The sequence below is a fragment of the Cherax quadricarinatus genome, chromosome 12 (genome assembly GCF_038502225.1).
Source record: "Cherax quadricarinatus isolate ZL_2023a chromosome 12, ASM3850222v1, whole genome shotgun sequence".
In the NCBI taxonomy this organism is placed as follows: domain Eukaryota; kingdom Metazoa; phylum Arthropoda; class Malacostraca; order Decapoda; family Parastacidae; genus Cherax; species Cherax quadricarinatus.
In genome coordinates, this window is record NC_091303.1 from 20,786,606 (window position 1) to 20,810,032 (window position 23,427).

Sequence of the window (23,427 nt, forward strand, 5' to 3'; positions counted from 1 at the left end):
GTGTTTACAGTGAAACATATAAGTGAACAGTATTTAGATAAGGCTAAAGAGGTCTTTGTGGCATTTATGGATTTGGAAAAGGCGTATGACAGGGTGGATAGGGGGGCAATGTGGCAGATGTTGCAAGTGTATGGTGTAGGAGGTAGGTTACTGAAAGCAGTGAAGAGTTTTTACGAGGATAGTGAGGCTCAAGTTAGAGTATGTAGGAAAGAGGGAAATTTTTTCCCAGTAAAAGTAGGCCTTAGACAAGGATGTGTGATGTCACCGTGGTTGTTTAATATATTTATAGATGGGGTTGTAAGAGAAGTAAATGCGAGGGTCTTGGCAAGAGGCGTGGAGTTAAAAGATAAAGAATCACACACAAAGTGGGAGTTGTCACAGCTGCTCTTTGCTGATGACACTGTGCTCTTGGGAGATTCTGAAGAGAAGTTGCAGAGATTGGTGGATGAATTTGGTAGGGTGTGCAAAAGAAGAAAATTAAAGGTGAATACAGGAAAGAGTAAGGTTATGAGGATAACAAAAAGATTAGGTGATGAAAGATTGAATATCAGATTGGAGGAGAGAGTATGGAGGAGGTGAACGTATTCAGATATTTGGGAGTGGACGTGTCAGCGGATGGGTCTATGAAAGATGAGGTGAATCATAGAATTGATGAGGGAAAAAGAGTGAGTGGTGCACTTAGGAGTCTGTGGAGACAAAGAACTTTGTCCTTGGAGGCAAAGAGGGGAATGTATGAGAGTATAGTTTTACCAACGCTCTTATATGGGTGTGAAGCGTGGGTGATGAATGTTGCAGCGAGGAGAAGGCTGGAGGCAGTGGAGATGTCATGTCTGAGGGCAATGTGTGGTGTGAATATAATGCAGAGAATTCGTAGTTTGGAAGTTAGGAGGAGGTGCGGGATTACCAAAACTGTTGTCCAGAGGGCTGAGGAAGGGTTGTTGAGGTGGTTCGGACATGTAGAGAGAATGGAGCGAAACAGAATGACTTCAAGAGTGTATCAGTCTGTAGTGGAAGGAAGGCGGGGTAGGGGTCGGCCTAGGAAGGGTTGGAGGGAGGGGGTAAAGGAGGTTTTGTGTGCGAGGGGCTTGGACTTCCAGCAGGCATGCTTGAGCGTGTTTGATAGGAGTGAATGGAGACAAATGGTTTTTAATACTTGACGTGCTGTTGGAGTGTGAGCAAAGTAACATTTATGAAGGGATTCAGGGAAACCGGCAGGCCGGACTTGAGTCCTGGAGATGGGAAGTACAGTGCCTGCACTCTGAAGGAGGGGTGTTAATGTTGCAGTTTAAAAACTGTAGTGTAAAGCACCCTTCTGGCAAGACAGTGATGGAGTGAATGATGGTGAAAGTTTTTCTTTTTCGGGCCACCCTGCCTTGGTGGGAATCGGCCAGTGTGATAAAAAAAAAAAAAAAATCTAGCGGCTTCAAATCAAGCAGGAGAAAGCTGGTAGGCCCACATGTGAGAGAATGGGTCAGTGTGGTCAGTGTGCACCATATAAAAAAAAATCCTGGAGCACGCAGTGCATAATGAGAAAAAAAAAACTCCGACCGTTTTTTTTAATTAAAATGCCGACTTTGTGGTCTATTTTCGTATAGTATTTATGGTTGTATTCTCGTTTTCTTGGTCTCATTTGACACAATGGAAAACATATTATAGAAATAGAGGTGATTTTGATTGATTTTACTATAAAAAGAACCTGGAAATGGAGCTCAAAGTAGGGGAAATGTTTGATTTTTACCAATGTTCAAAAGTAAACAAATGATGTCACTGTCCAATAAATGTCCAACTAGCCATTCTAATATGCAGTCATGAATGGGTTGATGTTATTTATACAATTATTACAGTATTGCAGTAGTCTGCATAATAGTAAGTCTTCTATTTTTTGTTTGAATAAAAATTCAAAATAGAAAGCAAGAGTAATATCAGAGGGGCCTGGAGACATGACTGATGAACAAAGAAAATGTTATTTTAGAGCCAGGAATGTCTGCATTGTTCATTCTGGACCTTATTTTGAAATTGTCATATTTTTTAATTTTCGTGAAATTGGCCAAATTGCAAATTTCTGACCACATTATTGGGTAGTTGAAATCAGTAAATGGGCAGTTTCTTGTACTCAATCGATAGAAAAAATGGAGAAATAGCTATGAGTTTGGTCGACTGGAACAACGAAATTAGCCGAAAATAGGGCTCAAAGTGGGCGAAATCGCTGATTTGTAAATATCACCGAGGTCGCTAACTTCGAGAGAGCATAATTCTGTCAGTTTTCCATCAAATTTCGTTTTTTTGGTATCATTACAATCGGGAAGAGATTCTCTATCATTTCATAAGAACAAATAATTTTTTTTTTTAATTTTGCAACACCAGGAGACACCTCAGGATTGGGGGTTGCGACAGTCAAGAGGTTAAGGATTATGTGGAGTAAAATAAGGGTTGGACTTCAAAAGTGGGTTATAGTAAGTGTTTATGCACATGGAGAAGAGAGAAGTGTAGAAAAGAAAGAGAGAAAGAGAGAGATACCAGGTGTAATTACTGCTACAAGAAAGGACATAAGGAGGACCAGTGTCGGAAGAAAAAGGAACTTGACAGACAGGGCCACCTGTTTAGAAACCTGTTCTCAGAACAAACCAGCAGGATCTCTGAATTGGTGAACACTCTCACACGTCACCCACTTAGCTACTCCTATCCCAGCCCAGCAGGTGGGATTGCGCCTTATACAAGACCACAGACCTACATCCCTGCAGCTGCCTCAGTACCCTACCTCTCTCAAGGGCAGGCACCTTACATTCCCTACACACCCACCACCTCAAGCTGACCACTTCATCATGAGGAGCCAGTCTATCAGCATCCTGTCGGCCAACATTAGAGGTTTCATTACTAATGTTGGAGAGCTCACACATAGTTTTGTGAACACTCGACGTCCCGACATGATAGCTGTTGTTGAAACATTTTTGGATGACAGGACTCCAGAAAATTTTGCAAGAATTGCTGGCTACACCTCATGGATGAGAAGAGACAGGCAAGGGCAAGGAGGAGGTGTTGCTGTGTGCTTCTCTAAAAGTGTTCATGCCCAGCACATTGATGTTGCCACCCCTACACATCTTGAAATGATGTTCTTCAAGCTCTGTATAAACACTAGTACCTCTGTACTAGCATGTGCAATGTACAGACCTCAGTGGCAACATGCAGACCCTATCAACTTCCTAATGGAAAATATTGACTCCCTTCTGCTACAACACAACTGTCAACATATTATAATTGTTGGTGACCTCAACCAGCACCTTATACAGAGGGACTTTGATGACCTTCTTGCAGTGTTTGACATGAGAAACTTTGTTGATTTCCCTACTCATATCTCTGGCTCCTCCCTTGACCCAGTAGTGAGTGATCTGGCAGAAGGCATAGTCACTTGTCAACCCCTCGGCTATGTTGGATCGTCTGACCACAAGGCTGTTTTTACGACACTTAAGATCCCAACAGAATGAGGTGAGGAGTCCACACACACAACCTGGCTATGGGAAAGAGGTAATTGGCCAGCCCTTTGCTCTGAGCTCGCCACCACCGACTGGAATGCTCTTCTCCAAGGGGATGTTGACAACCAAGTGAAAGCCTTCACTGGACACATCCTTAATCTACAACAAGAACACATTCCTCACCGGCAATATGTGACGAAGCCTACAGATCAGCCTTGGTTTGGCTTTCGTTGTAGAGAGGCTGCTACTGCTAAGTACAAAGCATGGCGAAGGTATAAGAGACATCCTACCACCTATAACAGGAACTTGCACATGCAAGCGTGTAGGCATATGGGTGATGTTCAAAAGTGGGTCATTGCTAAATGGGAGGTGGACACTAAAAGAAAGTTAGCATCAGGTAGGGTAGGCTCCAAAACCTGGTGGTCCCTGGTCAAGGACAGACAAGGTTATCTGCCTGATGAACTTATTCCACCTCTAAATCGACAGGATGGGACCACCTCTACTAGTAGTCAAGAGAAGGCGGACCTCTTTGCTGAACACTTTGCTACCAAAATGCAAGTTCCTGATCCAGCAAGGGACCCTCCTTGGCTAGCTGCAAGAACTGTGTCAAAACTGTCAGTGGTGACAATAAGGCAGGAGGAGGTGCATTTCCTACTTAAATCGCTTGACCAAGAAAAGGCTGTGGGCCCAGACAAGTTGAGCCCAAGATTGTTGAGAAGATGTGCAGATCAGCTAGCAGCACCTCTAACTCGCATCTTTCAGCACTGCCTAGTACAGTGTAAATGGCCCTCTCTATGGAAAAATGTGAATGTAGTCCCTGTTCACAAAAAGAAGAGCAGAGCAGAAATCAGCAACTACAGACCAGTGTCACTCCTGTCAATCACTGGTAAGATCCTTGAGACAATAATCTCAAGACAAATGACAGAGTTTTTTGACTACCACTCAGTTTGTGATCGTCAATATGGCTTCAGGAAAGGTTACTCTGCTGCTGATCTGTTGTTAAACCTCTCCACTAAGTGGCACCAGTCACTGGATGAATCCAAAGTCAGCTGTGTCGTAGCACTGGACATTGCTGGCGCTTTCGACCGGGTGTGGCACCAGGGCCTCTTAGCAAAACTTCAAGCACTGGGAATTGCAGGCTCTACGCTATGTCTCCTGAGTGACTACCTTCATGGTAGATCTCTAAGTGTAGTTCTCAATGGAACAGAATCAGCAAGACATCCTATTGGGGCAAGTGTTCCACAAGGAAGCGTGCTGGGTCCATTGTTATGGAATGTCTACTTCAACGACCTTCTTCATCTCATCCCAGAATCACATGCATATGCAGACGACTGTACACTGACATTCACTTATCCAAGAGAAGAAATGCCAGCTGCTCTAAGCTTACATCAATCACCAGCTGAGAGCTATATCAGCTTGGGGAAATAGATGGCAAGCTAACATTTGCACCTGAGAAAACGCAAATGATGATCATCTCTAGGCACCATGATGGTAATGCTGGTGCAGTAATAAGGATGAATGGGAGGATGTTGGCACCTGGAAGAAGTTGATATCCTTGGGGTGAAATTTGACTCCCAAACTAACCATGAAGAACCATGTTGTAAATCTTGCAAACAAGGCAGCCAGGAAGCTTACAGCACTTCGAGATCTCCCATCTGCTTGACAGTAGGGGTTGCAAGATCCTGTACGAGGCACAAAGTACGTCGCACCTTGAGTATGCTCCACTTTCTTGGTTTGCCTGCCCCCTCCTCATCTGCAACTGCTTGACAGAGTAGAGAACAGAGCAAGACGCCTCATCTCTCGCCTGGACCCATCCTGCATAGATCTGTCATTTCAGCAGAGCCTTCAACATAGGAGGGATGTGGGTGGCCTTACTGTTATGTACAACCAATATTGTCAAAATACCACACTTGGATCCACTTCGAGGACAGCGTGAAACAAGCTTTTATGCCACAAGACTGGCAGAAAGCAGCAACTTCACTCTGGCTGTACCCTTCTCCAGAACATCACTCCATCTGAGATCATACATACCCAGGATGACTAGAGTATGGAACACATTCGTACAGCATAATGATGTCAACGAGATAAAGTCAGTTGATCAAATGAAAATGCTGGCCCACAGATGGCTCCAACTTCATCCTGTTTCCTACTTGTATGTCTCATAACAATAAAAATGCTTTCAAATGAGCTGATGTAGGTAACAGCTCTTAGCTTGCCAATAAAGTTAGGAATCCTTAACCTGTAAATAGCTGTCAATAAAGCTAGGGATCCTTAACCTTGTCAAACCCTGTGAAAAAAAAAAAAAAAAAAAAAAAAAAAAAAAAAAAAAAAAAAAAAAAAAGAGAAAAAGAGAGAGAGAGAGAGAGAGAAAGAGAAAGAGAGAAAGAGAGAGAAAGCAAAAGAGAAAGCGAAAGAGAGAGAGAGAAAGAAAGAGAGAAAGAAAGAGAGAAAGAAAGAGAGAGAGAGAGAGAGAGAGAGAGAGAGAAAGAGAGAGAGAGAGAGAGAGAGAGAGAGAGAAAGAAAGAGAGAGAGAGAGAAAGAGAGAGAGAGAAAGAGAGAAAGAGAGAGAGAGAGAGAGAGAAAGAAAGAGAGAGAGAGAGAAAGAAAGAGAGAAAGAGAGAGAGAGAAAGAAAGAGAGAGAGAGAGAGAGAGAGAGAGAGAGAGAGAGAGAGAGAGAGAGAGAGAGAAAGAGAGAAAGAGAGAGAGAGAGAGAGAGAGAGAGAGAGAGAGAGAGAGAGAGAGAGAGAGAGAGAGAGAGAGAGAGAGAGAGAGAGAGAGAGAGAGAGAGAGAGAGAGAGAGAGAGAGAGAGAGAGAGAGAGAGAGAGAGAGAGAGAGATATTGATTGATTGATTGATTTTGGGAAATGTTGAATGAGTGCATGGGGAGTTTGAGCCAAGTGAGAGAGTACTTGTGGTTGGGGATCCCAGTGCCAAAGTGGGTAAAAAATGTTGTAGAGGGAGTACAGTGGAACCTCAAATTTCGAATTTAACCCGTTCCAGGAGCTAGTTCTAAATTCAAAAAGTTGGAAAAGCGAAGCAATATTTCCCATAAGAAATAATGGAAATATAATTAATCCGTTCCAGAAACCCAAAAATATTCACCAAAAAATACATTTTCTAGAGATTAATTATATAGTTTTACATACACACAACAAATATAGTGTACAATTATGTATTAATAAATTTAAATAAACATATAAAATAACATTTTTACTTACCTTTATTGAAGATTGGTGATGGCATCTGGAAGATAAGGAGGAGGAGAGAGGGAGCTAGGGTTAGTGTTTGGAAGGAAAATCCCCCTCCATAAGGACTTTAGGTATCAAAGCCCTCTCTGGGGTTGCTTCCCTTCTCTGTCTTTTAATGCCAGTAGGACCAGCTTGAGAGTCACTCGGCCCCTGTCTCACAAAATAACTGTCCACAGTCCTCTGTTTCTGGCGCCTCTAAGATTTCCCCAAAATGGGACATAGTTTTGTCGCTGAACTTGTTGCAAAGATGGCTTGTTTCAGCTTGCTCAAGGTGGTACTTCTCCACAAACATTTGGACATCATTACACTTGGTGCAAATCTCCTTAATCTTTGAAGAAGGCACCTCATCCACTCCCTCTTCCTCCTCCTCCTCTGAAGCAAGTTCCTGAGCTGTGGTCTGATACTGTTCCAGATGAAGCTCTTCCAGCTCTTCAGTGGTTAGCTCTTCCCTGTGGTCCTCCACCAATTCTTCCACATCCTCGCCACTCACTCCCAGACCCAGGGTGTTCCCCAATTCCACATTAGAGTCCACAACAGGCATAGGGTCAGCTGGGTCAGGGTCAGCCTCAAACCCTTCAAAATCCCTCTTTTGGACACAATCTGGCCACAATTGTCTCCAAGCAGAGTTCAAAGTCCTGGAAGTCACTCCCTCCCAAGCCTTACCTATAATGCTATGGAGCTGTAGATACTGAAGTAATTCCTCCAGAACTCTCTTAGGGTCAACTTAGTGTCTGTGGTCACTTCAAAGCACTTTTCAAACACTGCTTTTGTGTAGAGTTTTTTGAAGTTAGAAATGATCTGCAGGTCTATGGGCTGAAGGAGAGGAGTGGTGTTAGGAGGCAAGAACTTCACTGTTATAAAACTGAAGTCCCTAGACAAGAGGTCTACTAAGTTTGGAGGATGAGCAGGAGCACTGTATAATTAACAGGAGGCACTTGAGTGGCAAATTATTGTCTAGGAGGTATTTTGTCACTTGTGCCAAATACTTCATGGACCCACTCTTTGAAAATTTGCCTTGTGACCCATGCCTTATTATTTGCTTTCCACAAGACACATAACTTGTTCTTTATGACTGTTTTCTTAAACACACTGGGATTTTCTGAATGATACACAAGTAAAGGCTTCACTTTAAAATCACCACTAGCATTAGCACAGAACAAAAGAGTTAGCCTGTCTTTCATAGGCTTGGGTCCTGGGAGTGCCTTTTCCTCCTGAGTCATGTAGGTCCTCTTTGGCATTTTCTTCCAAAACAGGCCTGTTTCGTCACAATTGAACACTTGTTGGGGTTCGAATTTTTCAGTGTCTACGTAAACCTTAAACTCCTGTACAAACTTCTCAGCTGCCCATTTGTATGAACTAGCTGCCTCACCATGCCTTACAACATTGTGTATGCCACTACGCTTCTTAAATCTGTTAAACCAGCCTCTGCTGGCCTTAAATTCACTATCAGCACTGGTTCCAGGAGTTTTCTTTACCAGATCGGCATGCATCTTCCTTGTCTTTTCACAAATAATCATCTCTGAAATGCTATCACCTGCCATCTCTTTATCCTTGATCCACACCAGCAACAACTTCTCAACCTTTTCAACTATTTGTGGTCTTTTTTTGGTTAGCATATTAACACCTTTCGCAATATCAGCTTCCTTGATTTGTTCTTTCTTTGCCAGGATAAAAGCGATGGTCGACTTTGCCCATACATCCTAGCAAGCTCAACAAGTTTCACACAACTCTCATACTTCTGTATTATTTCCTTCTTCACATCTATGGTGTTTCTCACTTTCTTTACCACAGGGGTACCACTAGCAAGTTTCTTTGGGCCCATGGTAGCTTATTTCACAGTCCCACAAGCACTAAACACAATGAATTAATCGTAAAATGTTAATGTTTGAATGAGACTGCAGGTTAGAGTTCACTCAAGCATCAACAAAACCAGACTGGCTCACAGCGCCTGCGCGGGGACATGGACAGAGTGGGCTGGTGGACAGGTCCGGTACCCGGCAGTTCGAAAAAAGGGGTGAGTTCGATGATGGGGACAAAGTTGGTTCAAAAAAAAGCGGTCAATTTTCAAAGAGTTCGATAAGCGATACGTTCGAAATTTGAGGTTCCACTGTAGTAGGTAAATTTGGTGTGCCAGGGGTAAATGAAAATGGGGAGCCTTTAACCCTTTGACTGTTTTGGTCACATATATACGTCTTATGAGCCAATGTTTTTGACATATTAATACGTGTAAATTCTAGCGGCTTCAAATCAAGCGGGAGAAAGCTAGTAGGCCTACATGTGAGAGAATGGGTTTGCGTGATGGGTGTGCACAGTATGAAAAAAATTAGGGACTCAGTGGTGCATTGTGGAAACGCCAGAATTGGAGGCCTTCTGTTCCCAAGTGATAGTTCTAACACCGATGGAAGGGTGTGACCGAAAGCAGTGCCCAGGATAATGTAACTAGTGATGAAAACCCAGTTGACCCACAAGCTTCCACCTCTGGTGCTGGGCCATCTCATTCACATTCAACTGTATCAGGATGAAAGAAGAAACTATTTCCCCATGTACAGGACTCAGATGTGAGCAGTGAAAGTGATAGTGATTTCCAAGCTATTGAAAGCAGTTCAAATTGTGACAGTGAGGGAAATATTCTCCAGTGAAGTGGCAGTATGTATGATGCAGCATGCATTCTGGCAGTGTGCCATATGCCATTCCAAGGAAAAGGAGTAAATCATGGAGTACATCCCATGGCTCTACACCATGAACTGATAGTGAAGATGATGATATTGTTACAATGGGGATGCATAATGTGCGTGGGGCAGGTTTTGGTGGTAGTGGTGATGTTAGCGGTGGCATGAGTCATGTGGCACCAGCACTGGGCCACCCTGCTAACGCAGCACAGCCACAACCAGCCTCAACCACCCACACACTCCCACAACCTGCACAACCACAACCTCCACAACCACACCCTCCACAACCACACCCTCCACAACCACAACCTCCACAACCACAACCTCCACAACCACAACCTCCACAACCACAACCTCCACAACCACAACCTCCACAACCACAACCTCCACAACCACAACCTCCACAACCACAACCTCCACAACCACAACCTCCACAACCACAACCTCCACAACCACAACCTCCACAACCACAACCTCCACAACCACAACCTCCACAACCACAACCTCCACAACCACAACCTCCACAACCACAACCTCCACAACCACAACCTCCACAACCACAACCTCCACAACCACAACCACAACCTCCACAACCACAACCTCCACAACCACCTGTCAATATCCAGTACCCACCAGCAGACCATATCTGGGATTGGCAGGAAGGTGCCCATTTTGTTCCCAATCCCCATGATTTTGATGAAACACAAAGTGGAATATGGCCATCGTGTACACTTGGGAACAATACCACTGAACTGGAATGCTTTCAGTTATTCTTCAATGAACCCCTTATGGAAATTATTGTCAGGGAAAGCAACACATACGAGTACACCATGGCAAACACAATTCTTTCACCAAGGTCACGGCTACACCAGTAGAAGGACACAGCTGTGGCAGAAATGTACCTGTTCTGTGCCACAATAATGCTTATGCCACATGTGTATAAGCACACTGTCACCACATACTGGCCGACAGACCGCCTGATTTCAACCCCAGGCTTTAGTGATATTATACCAGTGAATCGATTACTGCTACTGTTACGTATGCTACACTTCTTGGACAAAACAAGGGCTGACAAAACGACAGGTTTTATAAGATCAGGAATGTGTTTATGTACCTGAAACAAAAGTGTTGTATGTATTTTTATTCCTTCAGGAAGCTTGTTATTGATGAGTCTTTGGTTTTCTTCAAAGGCAGACTGTCATTCAAGCAGTATATACCAAGCAAGAGAAAATGCTTTGGTATAAAGTTATTTGTACTGTGTGACTGCAAAGGTGATCTGGTTTTGGATATAATTGTGTACACTGGCAGTAATACATTGAGAGATACCAGGAAGTTATTGGGTATCTCTGGTGATGTGGTGAGAACAATGATGGAACCATATCTTGGTAAGGGGCATATATTATACACTGATAACTGGTACACAATATAGGTAGTAGGTTGGTAGACAGCAACCGCCCAGGGAGGTACTACCATCCTGCCAAGTGAGTGTAAAACGAAAGCCTGTAATTGTTTTACATGATGGTAGGATTGCTGGTGTCCTTTTTTCTGTCTCATGAACATGCAAGATTTCAGGTACGTCTTGCTACTTCTACTTACACTTAGGTCACACTACACATACATGTACAAGCACATATATACACACCCCTCTGGGTTTTCTTCTATTTCCTTTCTAGTTCTTATTCTTGTTTATTTCCTCTTATCTCCATGGGGAAGTGGAACAGAATTCTTCCTCCGTAAGCCATGCGTGTTGTAAGAGGCGACTAAAATGCCGGGAGCAAGGGGCTAGTAACCTCTTCTCCTGTATATATTACTAAATGTAAAAGGAGAAACTTTCGTTTTTCCTTTTGGGCCACCCCGCCTCGGTGGGATACGGCCGGTGTGTTGAAAGAAAGAACTGGTACACAAGCCCTTTACTCAGTGATTTCTTGTGAGTAAACATGACAGACGTGTGTGGCACAATGCATGGAAATCGTAAGCATATGCCTAGGTTTGACGCAGGCACTCACAGAGGTGAGGTGCAGGCATTTGCTGCCAATGACATCATGGCATTTCAGAAGCATGACAAACGTGATGTCACATTGTTAACATCAGTTCACTGACACTAAATGGCAGACAGTGGCAGAATAGAGAGACCAATGAACCCATTCTAAAACCTGCAGCTGTGATGGACTACAACCTCAATATGCGCTTAGTAGACAAATGTGACATGCAGATTATGTTTGCTGATTGTGATGGCAAGAGTTATAAGTGGTACATAAAACTCTTTTTCAATCTTCTTGATATTTCCATGCTGAATGCTTATAATATGTATAAGTTGAAGACCAACAACAAATCCAAATATGGTGAATTTTGTTTGTCAGTCATCAGACAAATAATATTCAAGTACCAAGGAACAGCACCTGTAATAGACCAGCGCCCACGAAATTATCAACACATGATCTCTCGTCTGAGGCCTGGTGATCACTACCCCATACAACTGCCTCATACTACTTTCAAGAAAACTGCTCAGAAGGGGTGTTATGTCTGTGCACATACAACAAAACACCAACAAAAACGAAGAGACACTCGTTTTATGTGTGAGGAGTGTAAAATACCACTATGCATATACCCATGTTTCAAAGAATTCCACAAGCTGCAGCAGTTCTAGGAAAGTGTTCAGTGACTGTACATTTGTATATATATATTATAGAACAATAGAAATTAAAAAAAAATTGTACTGTTTGTGTAAACAAGTTTAGTAAACAATATATTGATGAGAATGTTTGTGCACTTATTGTGTTGCATACAAAGTGTATACAGTGGAAACTCAAATTTCGAACTTAATCCATTCCAGGAGCTAGTTCTAAATTCGAAAAGTTTGAAAGGCGTAGCAGTATTTCCCGTAAGAAATAATGGAAATAAAATTAAACCGTTCCAGAAACCCAAAAATATTCACCAAAAAATACATTTTATAGATAGTATTACATTATAGTTTTAGATACACACAACAAATATAGATGATAGAGTGGGAGAGGCACTGTCAAGAAATTTTAATGAAAATAAGAAAAAATTTTGGAGTGAGTTAAACAAGTTAAGAAAGCCTAGGGAAAATATGGATTTGTCAGTTAAAAACAGAGTAGGGGAGTTAGTAGATGGGGAGATGGAGGTATTGGGTAGATGGAGAGAATATTTTGAGGAACTTTTAAATGTTAAGGAAGAAACAGAGGCAGTAATTTCATGCACTGGTCAGGGAGGTATACCATCTTTTAGGAGTGAAGAAGAGCAGAATGTAAGTGTGGGGGAGGTACGTGAGGCATTACGTAAAATGAAAGGGGGTAAAGCAGCTGGAACTGATGGGATCATGACAGAAATGTTAAAAGCAGGGGGGGATATAGTGTTGGAGTGGTTGGTACTTTTGTTTAATAAATGTATGAAAGAGGGGAAGGTACCTAGGGATTGGCAGAGAGCATGTATAGTCCCCTTTATATAAAGGGAAAGGGGACAAAAGAGACTGTAAAAATTATAGAGGAATAAGCTTACTGAGTATACCAGGAAAAGTGTACGGTAGGGTTATAATTGAAAGAATTAGAGGTAAGACAGAATGTAGGATTGCGGATGAGCAAGGAGGTTTTAGAGTGGGTAGGGGATGTGTAGATCAGGTGTTTACATTGAAGCATATATGTGAACAGTATTTAGATAAAGATAGGGAAGTTTTTATTGCATTTATGGATTTAGAAAAGGCATATGATAGAGTGGATAGAGGAGCAATGTGGCAGATGTTGCAAGTATATGGAATAGGTGGTAAGTTATTAAATGCTGTAAAGAGTTTTTATGAGGATAGTGAGGCTCAGGTTAGGGTGTGTAGAAGAGAGGGAGACTACTTCCCGGTAAAAGTAGGTCTTAGACAGGGATGTGTAATGTCACCATGGTTGTTTAATATATTTATAGATGGGGTTGTAAAGGAAGTAAATGCTAGGGTGTTTGGGAGAGGGGTGGGATTAAATTATGGGGAATCAAATTCAAAATGGGAATTGACACAGTTACTTTTTGCTGATGATACTGTGCTTATGGGAGATTCTAAAGAAAAATTGCAAAGGTTAGTGGATGAGTTTGGGAATGTGTGTAAAGGTAGAAAGTTGAAAGTGAACATAGAAAAGAGTAAGGTGATGAGGGTGTCAAATGATTTAGATAAAGAAAAATTGGATATCAAATTGGGGAGGAGGAGTATGGAAGAAGTGAATGTTTTCAGATACTTGGGAGTTGACGTGTCGGCGGATGGATTTATGAAGGATGAGGTTAATCATAGAATTGATGAGGGAAAAAAGGTGAGTGGTGCGTTGAGGTATATGTGGAGTCAAAAAACGTTATCTATGGAGGCAAAGAAGGGAATGTATGAAAGTATAGTAGTACCAACACTCTTATATGGGGTGAAGCTTGGGTGGTAAATGCAGCAGCGAGGAGACGGTTGGAGGCAGTGGAGATGTCCTGTTTAAGGGCAATGTGTGGTGTAAATATTATGCAGAAAATTCGGAGTGTGGAAATTAGGAGAAGGTGTGGAGTTAATAAAAGTATTAGTCAGAGGGCAGAAGAGGGGTTGTTGAGGTGGTTTGGTCATTTAGAGAGAATGGATCAAAGTAGAATGACATGGAAAGCATATAAATCTATAGGGGAAGGAAGGCGGGGTAGGGGTCGTCCTCGAAAGGGTTGGAGAGAGGGGGTAAAGGAGGTTTTGTGGGTAAGGGGCTTGGACTTCCAGCAAGCGTGCATGAGCGTGTTAGATAGGAGTGAATGGAGACGAATGGTACTTGGGACCTGACGATCTGTTGGAGTGTGAGCAGGGTAATATTTAGTGAAGGGATTCAGGGAAACCGGTTATTTTCATATAGTCGGACTTGAGTCCTGGAAATGGGAAGTACAATGCCTGCACTTTAAAGGAGGGGTTTGGGATATTGGCAGTTTGGAGGGATATGTTGTGTATCTTTATATGTGTATGCTTCTAGACTGTTGTATTCTGAGCACCTCTGCAAAAACAGTGATAATGTGCGAGTGTGGTGAAAGTGTTGAATGATGATGAAAGTATTTTCTTTTTGGGGATTTTCTTTCTTTTTTGGGTCACCCTGCCTCGGTGGGAGACAGCCGACTTGTTGAAAAAAAAAAAAAAAAAAAAAAAAAAAATACGTATAATATAACATTTTTACTTACCTTTATTGAAGATTGGTGATGGCATCTGGAAGATATGGAGGAGGAGAGAGGGAGTTGGGGTTAGTGTTTGGAAGGGGAATTCCCCTCCATAAGAACTTTAGGTATCAAAGCCCTCTCTGGGGTTACTTCCCTTCTCTGTCTTTCAATGCCACTAGGACCAGCTTGAGAGTCACTGGGCCCCCGTCTCACAAAATAACAAATAACCGTCTCTGAAATACTATCACCTGCCATCTCTTTATCCTTGATCCACACCAGCAACAACTTCTCAACCTGATCGATTGTCTGTGGTCTTTTTTTGGTTAGCATATTAACACCTTTTGCAATATCAGCTTCCTTGATTTGTTCTTTCTTTTCCAGGATAGAAGTGATGGTCGACTTGTTTTTCCCATACATCCTGGCAAGCTCAACAAGTCTCACACCACTCTCATACTTCTGTATTATTTCCTTCTTCACATCTATGGTGTTTCTCACTTTCTTTACCACAGGGGTACCACTAGCAAGTTTCTTTGGGCCCATGGTAGTTTATTTCACAGTCCCACAAGCACTAAACACAATTAATTAATCGTAAAATGTTTGAATGAGACTGCAGGTTAGTGTTCACTCAAGCATCAACAAAGCCAGACTGGTTCAAGGTGCCTGCGTGGGGACGCGGACAGAGCAGGCTGGCGGACAGGTCCGGTACCCGGCGGTTCGAAAAAAGGGGCAAGCTCAATGATGGGGAGAAAGTTGGTTCGAAAAAAGGGGCAAGCTCAATGATGGGGAGAAAGTTGGTTCGAAAAAAGCGGTCGATTTTCAAAGAGTTCGATAAGTGATATGTTCAAAATTTGAGGTTCCATTGTATATATGTACACTGTACCTTACTTTAGTATCACAGGCCACATAAGTTACTGAAAAACATAGCAGTGGAAAAAACAAGAAATCTTTGAATGGAAGTAAAAAAAATTTTACCGGGTGAGCGGCATTCGCCGCTGTTGCCATATGCGGCTCATTTTCTGCCAACTTCATGCCTCTATATCTCAGTAAGTACTGAGTGCAAAAAAAATTTTTAGGCTTAAAACACTCAGTATATTAAACCTAACATTTTGATAAGAAAAAATCTTTTTTCTTTTTTTTTTTTAAATATTTTTCGACCGTGTCAGAATTGGGCTTGCGACAATTAAAGGGTTAATTGAACTATGTGTAGAAAGAAGTTTGGTAATACCTGGAGGCTACCTGGAGGTTATTCCGGGGATCAACGCCCCCGCGGCCCGGTCCATGACCGGATAAAGCATGACATGATATAGCATGTCATGAAAGTAGTCTGTTAAATTATGTAATGGTGGATAAAAGATTAATGGGTAGGCTTCAGGATGTCCAGTGGTACCCTGAGTTTTGTACAGCTCCCAAACTGAACAATTATGTAAGTGTATTATTGCAAGTGCTTTTGTAAGTGTATTTTTGGGGGTCAGAAATGGACTAATCTAATTTACATTATTCCTTATGGGAATAAATTCGTTCAGTAATGGCACTCGAGCAGCCTTCTGGAACGAATTATGGCCGAAACTCGGGGCACCACTGTACATGTTTATTGATGGGCAATGGTTATATCAGACCATTATCTAGTTGTAGCTACATTTAGAGTAAGTGGGAGATGGGACAAAAGGGAGTAGGAAGTTAGGGCAAGATAAAAGCAACTATTGGCAGAAAGGTGGGCTAGTGCAAGTATGGTTAGTGGAGGGGAAAGGGGTGCTGAAGACGGATGGGATAGTTTAAAAATGCAGTATTAAAATGTGGGGCAGAAGTTTGTGGCTATAGGAGGGTGGGTTCAGAAGGAAAGAGGAATGATTGGTGGAATGAGGTAAAGGGTGCGATAAGAGAGAAAAAGTAGCTTATGAGTGGTTTTTACAAAGCAGAAGTGATATAAGAAGGGCAGAGTATATGAAGAGTAAAAAAAAGATGAAGAAAGTGGTGAGAGAGTGTAAAAGGAGAGCAAATGATAGAGTGGGAGAGGTACTGTCAAGAAATTTTGATGAGAATAAAAAAAAAAATTGGAATGAGATAAACAAGTTAAGAAAGCCTAGGGAATGAATGGATTTGTCAGTTAAAAACAAAGTAGGGGAGTAGTAGCTGGGGAGCTAGAGATATCAGGTAGATGGCAGGAATGTTTTGAGGAACTTTTAAATGTCAATGAAGAAAGGGAGGAAGTAATTTTATGCACTGGCCAGGGAGGTATATGTTTTAGAAGTGAAGAAGAACAGGATGTGAGAGTGGCGTAGGTGTGTGAGGCATTAAATAGAATGAAAGGGGATAAAGCAGCTGGAACTGACAGGATCATGACAGAAATGTTAAAAGCAGGAGGAGTTAGAGTACTGGAGTGGTTGGTATTTTTGTTTAATAAATGCATGAAAGTGGGGAAGGTACCTAGGGATTGACAGAGAGAGTGTATAATTCCTTTATACGAGGGGAAGGGGTACAAAAGAGATTGTAAAAATTATAGGGGAATAAGTTTACTGAGCCCTAGGTAGTAGGTTGGTAGACAGCAACCACCCAGGGAGATACTATCGTCCTGCCAAGTGAGTGTAAAATGGAAGCCTGTACTTGTTTTACATGATGGTAGGATTCCGGGTGTCTTTTGTCTCAAACATGCAAGATTTCAAGTACATCTTGCTACTTCTACTTACACTTAGGTCACACTACATATACATGTACATTTTTTTTTTTTTTTTCAACAAGTCGGCCGTCTCCCACCGAGGCAGGCTGACCCAAAAAAGAAAGAAAATCCCCAAAAAGAAAATACTTTCATCATCATTCAACACTTTTGCCACACTCACATTATCACTGTTTTTGCAGAGGTGCTCATCAGAATACAACAGTTTAGAAGCATATACGTATAAAGATACACAACATATCCCTCCAAACTGCCAATATCCCAAACCCCTCCTTTAAAGTGCAGGCATTGTACTTCCCATTTCCAGGACTCGAGTCCGACTATATGAAAATAACCGGTTTCCCTGAATCCCTTCACTAAATATTACCCTGCTCACACTCCAACAGATCGTCAGATCTGTTGGAGTGTGCATATATATATACACCTTTCTAGGTTTTCTTCTATTTTCTTACTAGTTATTGCTCTTGTTTATTTCCTCTCATCTCCATGGGGAAGTAGAACAGAATTCTTCCTCCATAAGCCAAGCGTGTTGTAAGAGCCGACTAAAATGCCAGGAGCAAGGGGCTAGTAACCCCTTCTCCTGTATACATTACTAGAGCTAAAAAGAGAAACTTTTGTTTTTTTGAGGGCCACCCTGCTTTGGTGGGATATGGCTGGTGCATTGAAAGAAGATATGATAGAGTGGATGGGGAAGCAATGTGGCAGATATAGCAAGTGTATGGAATAGGTGGTATGTTACTAAATGCTGTAAAGAGTTATGAGGATAGCGAGGCTCATGTTACAGTGTGTAGGAGAGAGGGAGATTACTTCCCAGTAAAAGTAGGTCTTAGACAGGGACCCAAAAAAGAAAGAAAATCCCCAAAAAGAAAATACTTTCATCATCATTCAACACTTTCACCACACTCACACATTAACACTGTTTTTGCAGAGGTGCTCAGAATACAACAGTTTAGAAGCATATACGTATAAAGATACACAACATATCCCTCCAAACTGCCAGAGAATTTGTAGTGTGGAAATTAGGAGGTGTGGAGTTACTAAAAGTGTTTGTCAAAGGGTTGTTGAAGTGGTTTTATCATTTAGAGAGAATGGATCAAAGTAAAATGACTTGGAGAGCATATATATCTGTAAGAGAAGGAAGGTGGGGTAGGGGTTGTCCTCAAAAAGGCAGGAGGGAGGGGGTAAAGGAGGTTTTTGTGGGTGAGGGGCTTGGACTTCCAGCAAGTGTACATGAGTGTGTTAGATAGGAGTGAATGGAAACGAATGATTTTTGGGACCTGACGAGCTGTTATAATGTGAGCAGGGTAATATTTTGTGAAGGGATTCAGGGAAACCGGTTTGCCGAACTTGAATCCTGGAAAAGGGAAGTACAATGCCTGCACTTTAAAGGAGGGGTTTGGGATATTGTCAGTTTGGAGGGATGTCTAAGCTGTCATATCTGAGTGCATCTGTAAAGACAGTGATTATGTATGAGTGATAGTGAGTGTGCTGAATGATGAAAGTTTTTTCTATCTTTTTGGGTTTTTCTTTCATTCTGGATCACCCTGCCTCGGTGGGAAATGGCTGGAGTGTTGAAAAAAAGAAATACATATTTTAATCTCTTATGCAGTGCAAAATGTACTTTACATGTAATAAAACATTGGTAGGCACAAAAGAAAGCTACTAGCATGCAATGCATTCGGGCAAACTAATCCCAATGCTTAAAAGACTACTTAAGGATTAAACAAACTATTTAGTAGGATTTCTTATGTGATTAACTACTATTATATATGCAATAAGAAAGGTAGTTAACGAACAAATGGTACTATTTCAAAAGTATGACTTATTATTTTAACAACATGGTCTTGGATGCACTGGATGACAAACACAATACAGATGTAGTGTAGAGAGACTTTGCAAAAGCCTTTGACAAACGTGATCATGGTTTAATAGCATACAAATTGCATGCAATAGAAATAACTAGAAGAGTAGGTACATGAATATTTAACTTCCTAACAAACAGAGCCCAAGGAGTAATACAGTAGTGAACAAAGTAAAATCAGAGACTGACACAGTGAAAAGTTCTTTACATAAAGACAGAGTATTAGTCTAATTCTCTCTCTCATTCCCATATCCAACACAAAAACACAAACCAATAGCACTATCATTTTTTTTAAATGATAGAAGAATTTGTGTGAGCAGAATCGTTCAAGGAGACAACAAATCTCCAAGCAGATGCAAATTAAGTTTTCTAGTGGGCCACAGAAAAACAAAATAATGCTCAATGTGGACAAATTCAGTTACTTTGCTATGAAAAAAAATTATAAAATAAAATGTGGAACATAGTATAAAACAAAACTGAATCATTCCCTTACATTAAGTTTAATGTAAGGGAATTAATAGTGATAATGTCAAGAATCCCAGTTTTATAAAGTTTTTCTTCTTCTCTTTTTTAGTAAATGTCTACAGGAGAAGGGGTTACTAACCCATTGCTCCCGGCATTTTAGTCGTCTCATACGACACGCATGGCTTACGGAGGAAAGATTCTTTTCCACTTCCCCATGGACAACAGAAGAAATAAAGAGGAACAAGAGCTATTTAGAAAAAGGAGAAAAACCTAGATGTATGTATATATATATGCATGTGCGTGTCTGTGAAGTGTGACCAAAGTGTAAGTAGGAGTAGCAAGATATCCCTGTTATCTAGCGTGTTTATGAGACAGAAAAAGAAACCAGCAATCCTACCATCATGCAAAACAGTTACAGGTTTCTGTTTCACAGTCATCTGGCAGGACAGTAGTACTTCCCTGGGTGGTTGCTGTCTACCAACCTACTACCTACGTAGTTTGGTCGTAGTTTGGAAGTTAGGAGGAGGTGCGGGATTACCAAAACTGTTGTCCAGAGGGCTGAGGAAGGGTTCTTGAGGTGGTTCGGACATGTGGAGAGAATGGAGCGAAACAGAATAACTTCAAGAGTGTATCAGTCTGTAGTGGAAGGAAGGCGGGGTAGGGGTCGGCCTAGGAAAGGTTGGAGGGAGGGGGTAAAGGAGGTTTTGTGTGCGAGGGGCTTGGACTTCCAGCAGGCATGCGTGGGCGTGTTTGATAGGAGTGAATGGAGACAAATGGTTTTTAATACTTGACGTGCTGTTGGAGTGTGAGCAAAGTAACATTTATGAAGGGGTTCAGGGAAACCGGCAGGCTGGACTTGAGTCCTGGAGATGGGAAGTACAGTGCCTGCACTCTGAAGGAGGGGTGTTAATGTTGCAGTTTAAAAACTGTAGTGTAAAGCACCCTTCTGGCAAGACAGTGATGGAGTGAATGATGGTGAAAGTTTTTCTTTTTCGGGCCACCCTGCCTTGGTGGGAATCGGCCAGTGTGATAATAAAAAAAAAAAAAAATGTCAAGAATCACAACAATGTTTCTACAACCACCACAAGGAAAACTAAAACCATCAAAACATGAGATTCCAAGCCAATGGTGACATCATAATCTTTAAGTTACTTGTTCTCTCTAGCCTGGAATACTGTTGTATACTAACAGCCCCATCTAAGGCAGACAAAATCGCAGATGTCGACAGTGTACAGAGAACCTTCACTGCTTGTATAAATTTGGTCAAGCACTTAAATTACTGGGAATGTTTAAGTTCCTTAAATTGTACTCCTTGGAATGTAGGCTAGAAAAATGCATCATAATTCACCCCTAAAATTCTGAAGGGATTGTTTTGTAATCTACACATTGAAATCCCTCCCTACAAAAGCAAGAGACTCAGCAGATGGTGCAAAATATCTCCAATGTAAAGCACTTACTGATTTATCTCATAGTGCACTATGAGATAAATCAGTAAGTATAAAGGGAGCAAGACTATTCAGCACCCTTCCATCAACCATAAGGGGAATTACCAACAGACCCCTAATTGTCTTAGGTTAGGTTAAGGTGTCTTCAAGAGAGAACCTGATAATTTCTTTAAGTCAGCTCCTTATCAGTTGGACTGCAATTCATATGCTGGGTTGTGTGCAGCTTGCACCAGCATCCTGGTTGGTGAGGCCAGCAATTAGGAGACTTGATCTGGGACTGGGCTGTAAGAGCAGTTACCTCCTAAATCTTCTAGTAACCTACAGGTTACTGGATGATTTCAAAGGTAACTGCCCACATTTTAGCCACTGCAGCCATCTGGCCACTATGGGAAGTTAAATGAAATATTATGGCAGTTTACTTGTGAGATAAGGCATGCAGCATCCTACTGCTGTGGTTAACAAGCAAAACTTTCCACCACTCATGTGTAATATTTCTCCACCAAGAACTGTAGACAAGCAGCTTTCTATTAAACTGGAAATACTGGAGATTGTGGCTACAAAAGGAAGATATTCATTGTGATGAAAATAGGTTGTTTCATTTTAATGTACAGTGGTAGGAAGCCAACACTTGCTCTAGCCACCCAAAACACATCTATCACATTTTTTCCATGAAGCCATGCCAAGCCATACTGACCTGTACTTTTCAAGGTGCATTACACTGTAAGTATTATATTATCATACAGCCTTCAGTTAATTAAAGGAATAGTGGCAACTATTTTTTAAGATATTAATTTTAACACACTATACATGTTTGTGAAGAATGTTTATGCAGTTATAAGTCAAATGTTTTTTCCTGCTAGAAACTACCTTTATTTAAATGCTACTCACTGAGATACTGATCCTTATTCAATGTTTTCCTACAATGCAATAAGGTTCTCAGCTCCTCCTACATACAGACCTGGAACTCTTATTTAAAAATTCATATCATCATCATAAACATCACTTGCTTGCAAATTAAATCAATAACCTTATTTATGGATGTGTTACTCAAAAAAAAAAAATTGTAAAACTTCTTTACAATATTAAATGGTGAAAGAGCTCTATTTTCATTTTTAAATTTACTTTTTTAATTTTAACAGAAATTACCTTTGAATTTCTTCCTACTCCCAGAGCCCAAGCTGAGACCAGAATTCAATAGTTTGAAGAGAAAAATATATAATTGAGTATTCATATCTCAACTTACTTGCAATATGCATGGTAATATTCCACAAGTTTCTGCAAAAATTCCACTCCCTTTTTGGTCTTGATTTCATTTACTTTTATCAAGTACTGGAAAATAGAAAATTGCATATTAGCATACAGAAGACATAATAAAACAATTTTGAAAGGCACTGTGTGTGTTTATAACATTATAGATGTATCAGATACATACAAATATGAAAGCACTTGCATCAATGTTCACTGTAATATCAAAACATTAATACTATATAACAATGAATTCTTAAATATATACTAGATTGTTTTTTTAGTAACTAATGCTAAAATGGGGTTAAAAAGCCCTATTTTCCTTATGTCATGCAACTGAAAGAAAAAAACTACAACTGCAACCTTTGATATACCTTTAAAGAGTTTCAAGAGTTTATCTACTCTCTGAGCCCGGCCATGGGCCAGGCTCGTCTGGTGCTTGCCTGGTCAACCAGGCTGTTGCTGCTGGAGGCCCACTGCCCCACATATCCATCACAGCCTGGTTGATCTGGCACCTGGTGAAGATACTTGTCCAGTTTCCTCTTGAAGGCTTCTACACTGGTTTCAGTCGTGTTTGTGATATCTTCTGGTAAGATGTTGAATAGTCCGGGACCCCGGATGTTGATACAGCGTTCCCTGATTGTCCCCACCACACCCCTGCTCTTCAATGGGTTTATTTTACACTTCCTCCCATATCTCTAACTCCAGTATGTTGTTATGGCAGTGTGCAGATTTGGGACCAGGCCCTCAAGTACCTTCCAAGTACATATATATTATTATGTATCTCTCTCTCTCCTCCGCTCCAATGAATACATGTTCAAGACTTGCAGGCGTTCCCAGTAGTTTAGGTGCTTTACAGGCTCAATGTGAGCCGTAAACGATCTCTGTATTTGTTCCAGCTCAGCTATCTCTCCTGCCCTGAACGGGGCCGTCAGCACTGAGCAATATTCTAAGTGAGGGAGCACTAGCGATTTGAAGAGTGTCACAATCAGCATTACGTATTTCCCTTGTTTTGAAAATTCTTGATACCCACCCCGTCATCTTCCTGGCTGTAGTGATCTTTGTCTTGTTATGGTCTTTAAAACAAAGGTCTGCTGACATAATTATTCCTAGGTCTTTTACGTGTTCCTTACATTCTATTTGGCGACCCTCTTGAGTTTTGTATAGTATAGTGCTCCTTTTGAGTTCTTCATTCT

The 23,427-nt window shown here is 41.3% G+C and overlaps 1 protein-coding gene across 1 annotated transcript in view; it reads right to left on the bottom strand.

The window, feature by feature from the left end:
* Asap (ArfGAP domain of ASAP) overlaps positions 1-23,427 on the bottom strand; it is a gene marked incomplete in the record, with an annotated part of 838,555 nt that overhangs the window by 227,352 nt on the left and 587,776 nt on the right. Inside the window, 1 exon segment of the mRNA XM_070084261.1 lies at positions 22,230-22,315. Within this exon segment, the coding sequence (XP_069940362.1) occupies positions 22,230-22,315 (86 nt within the window).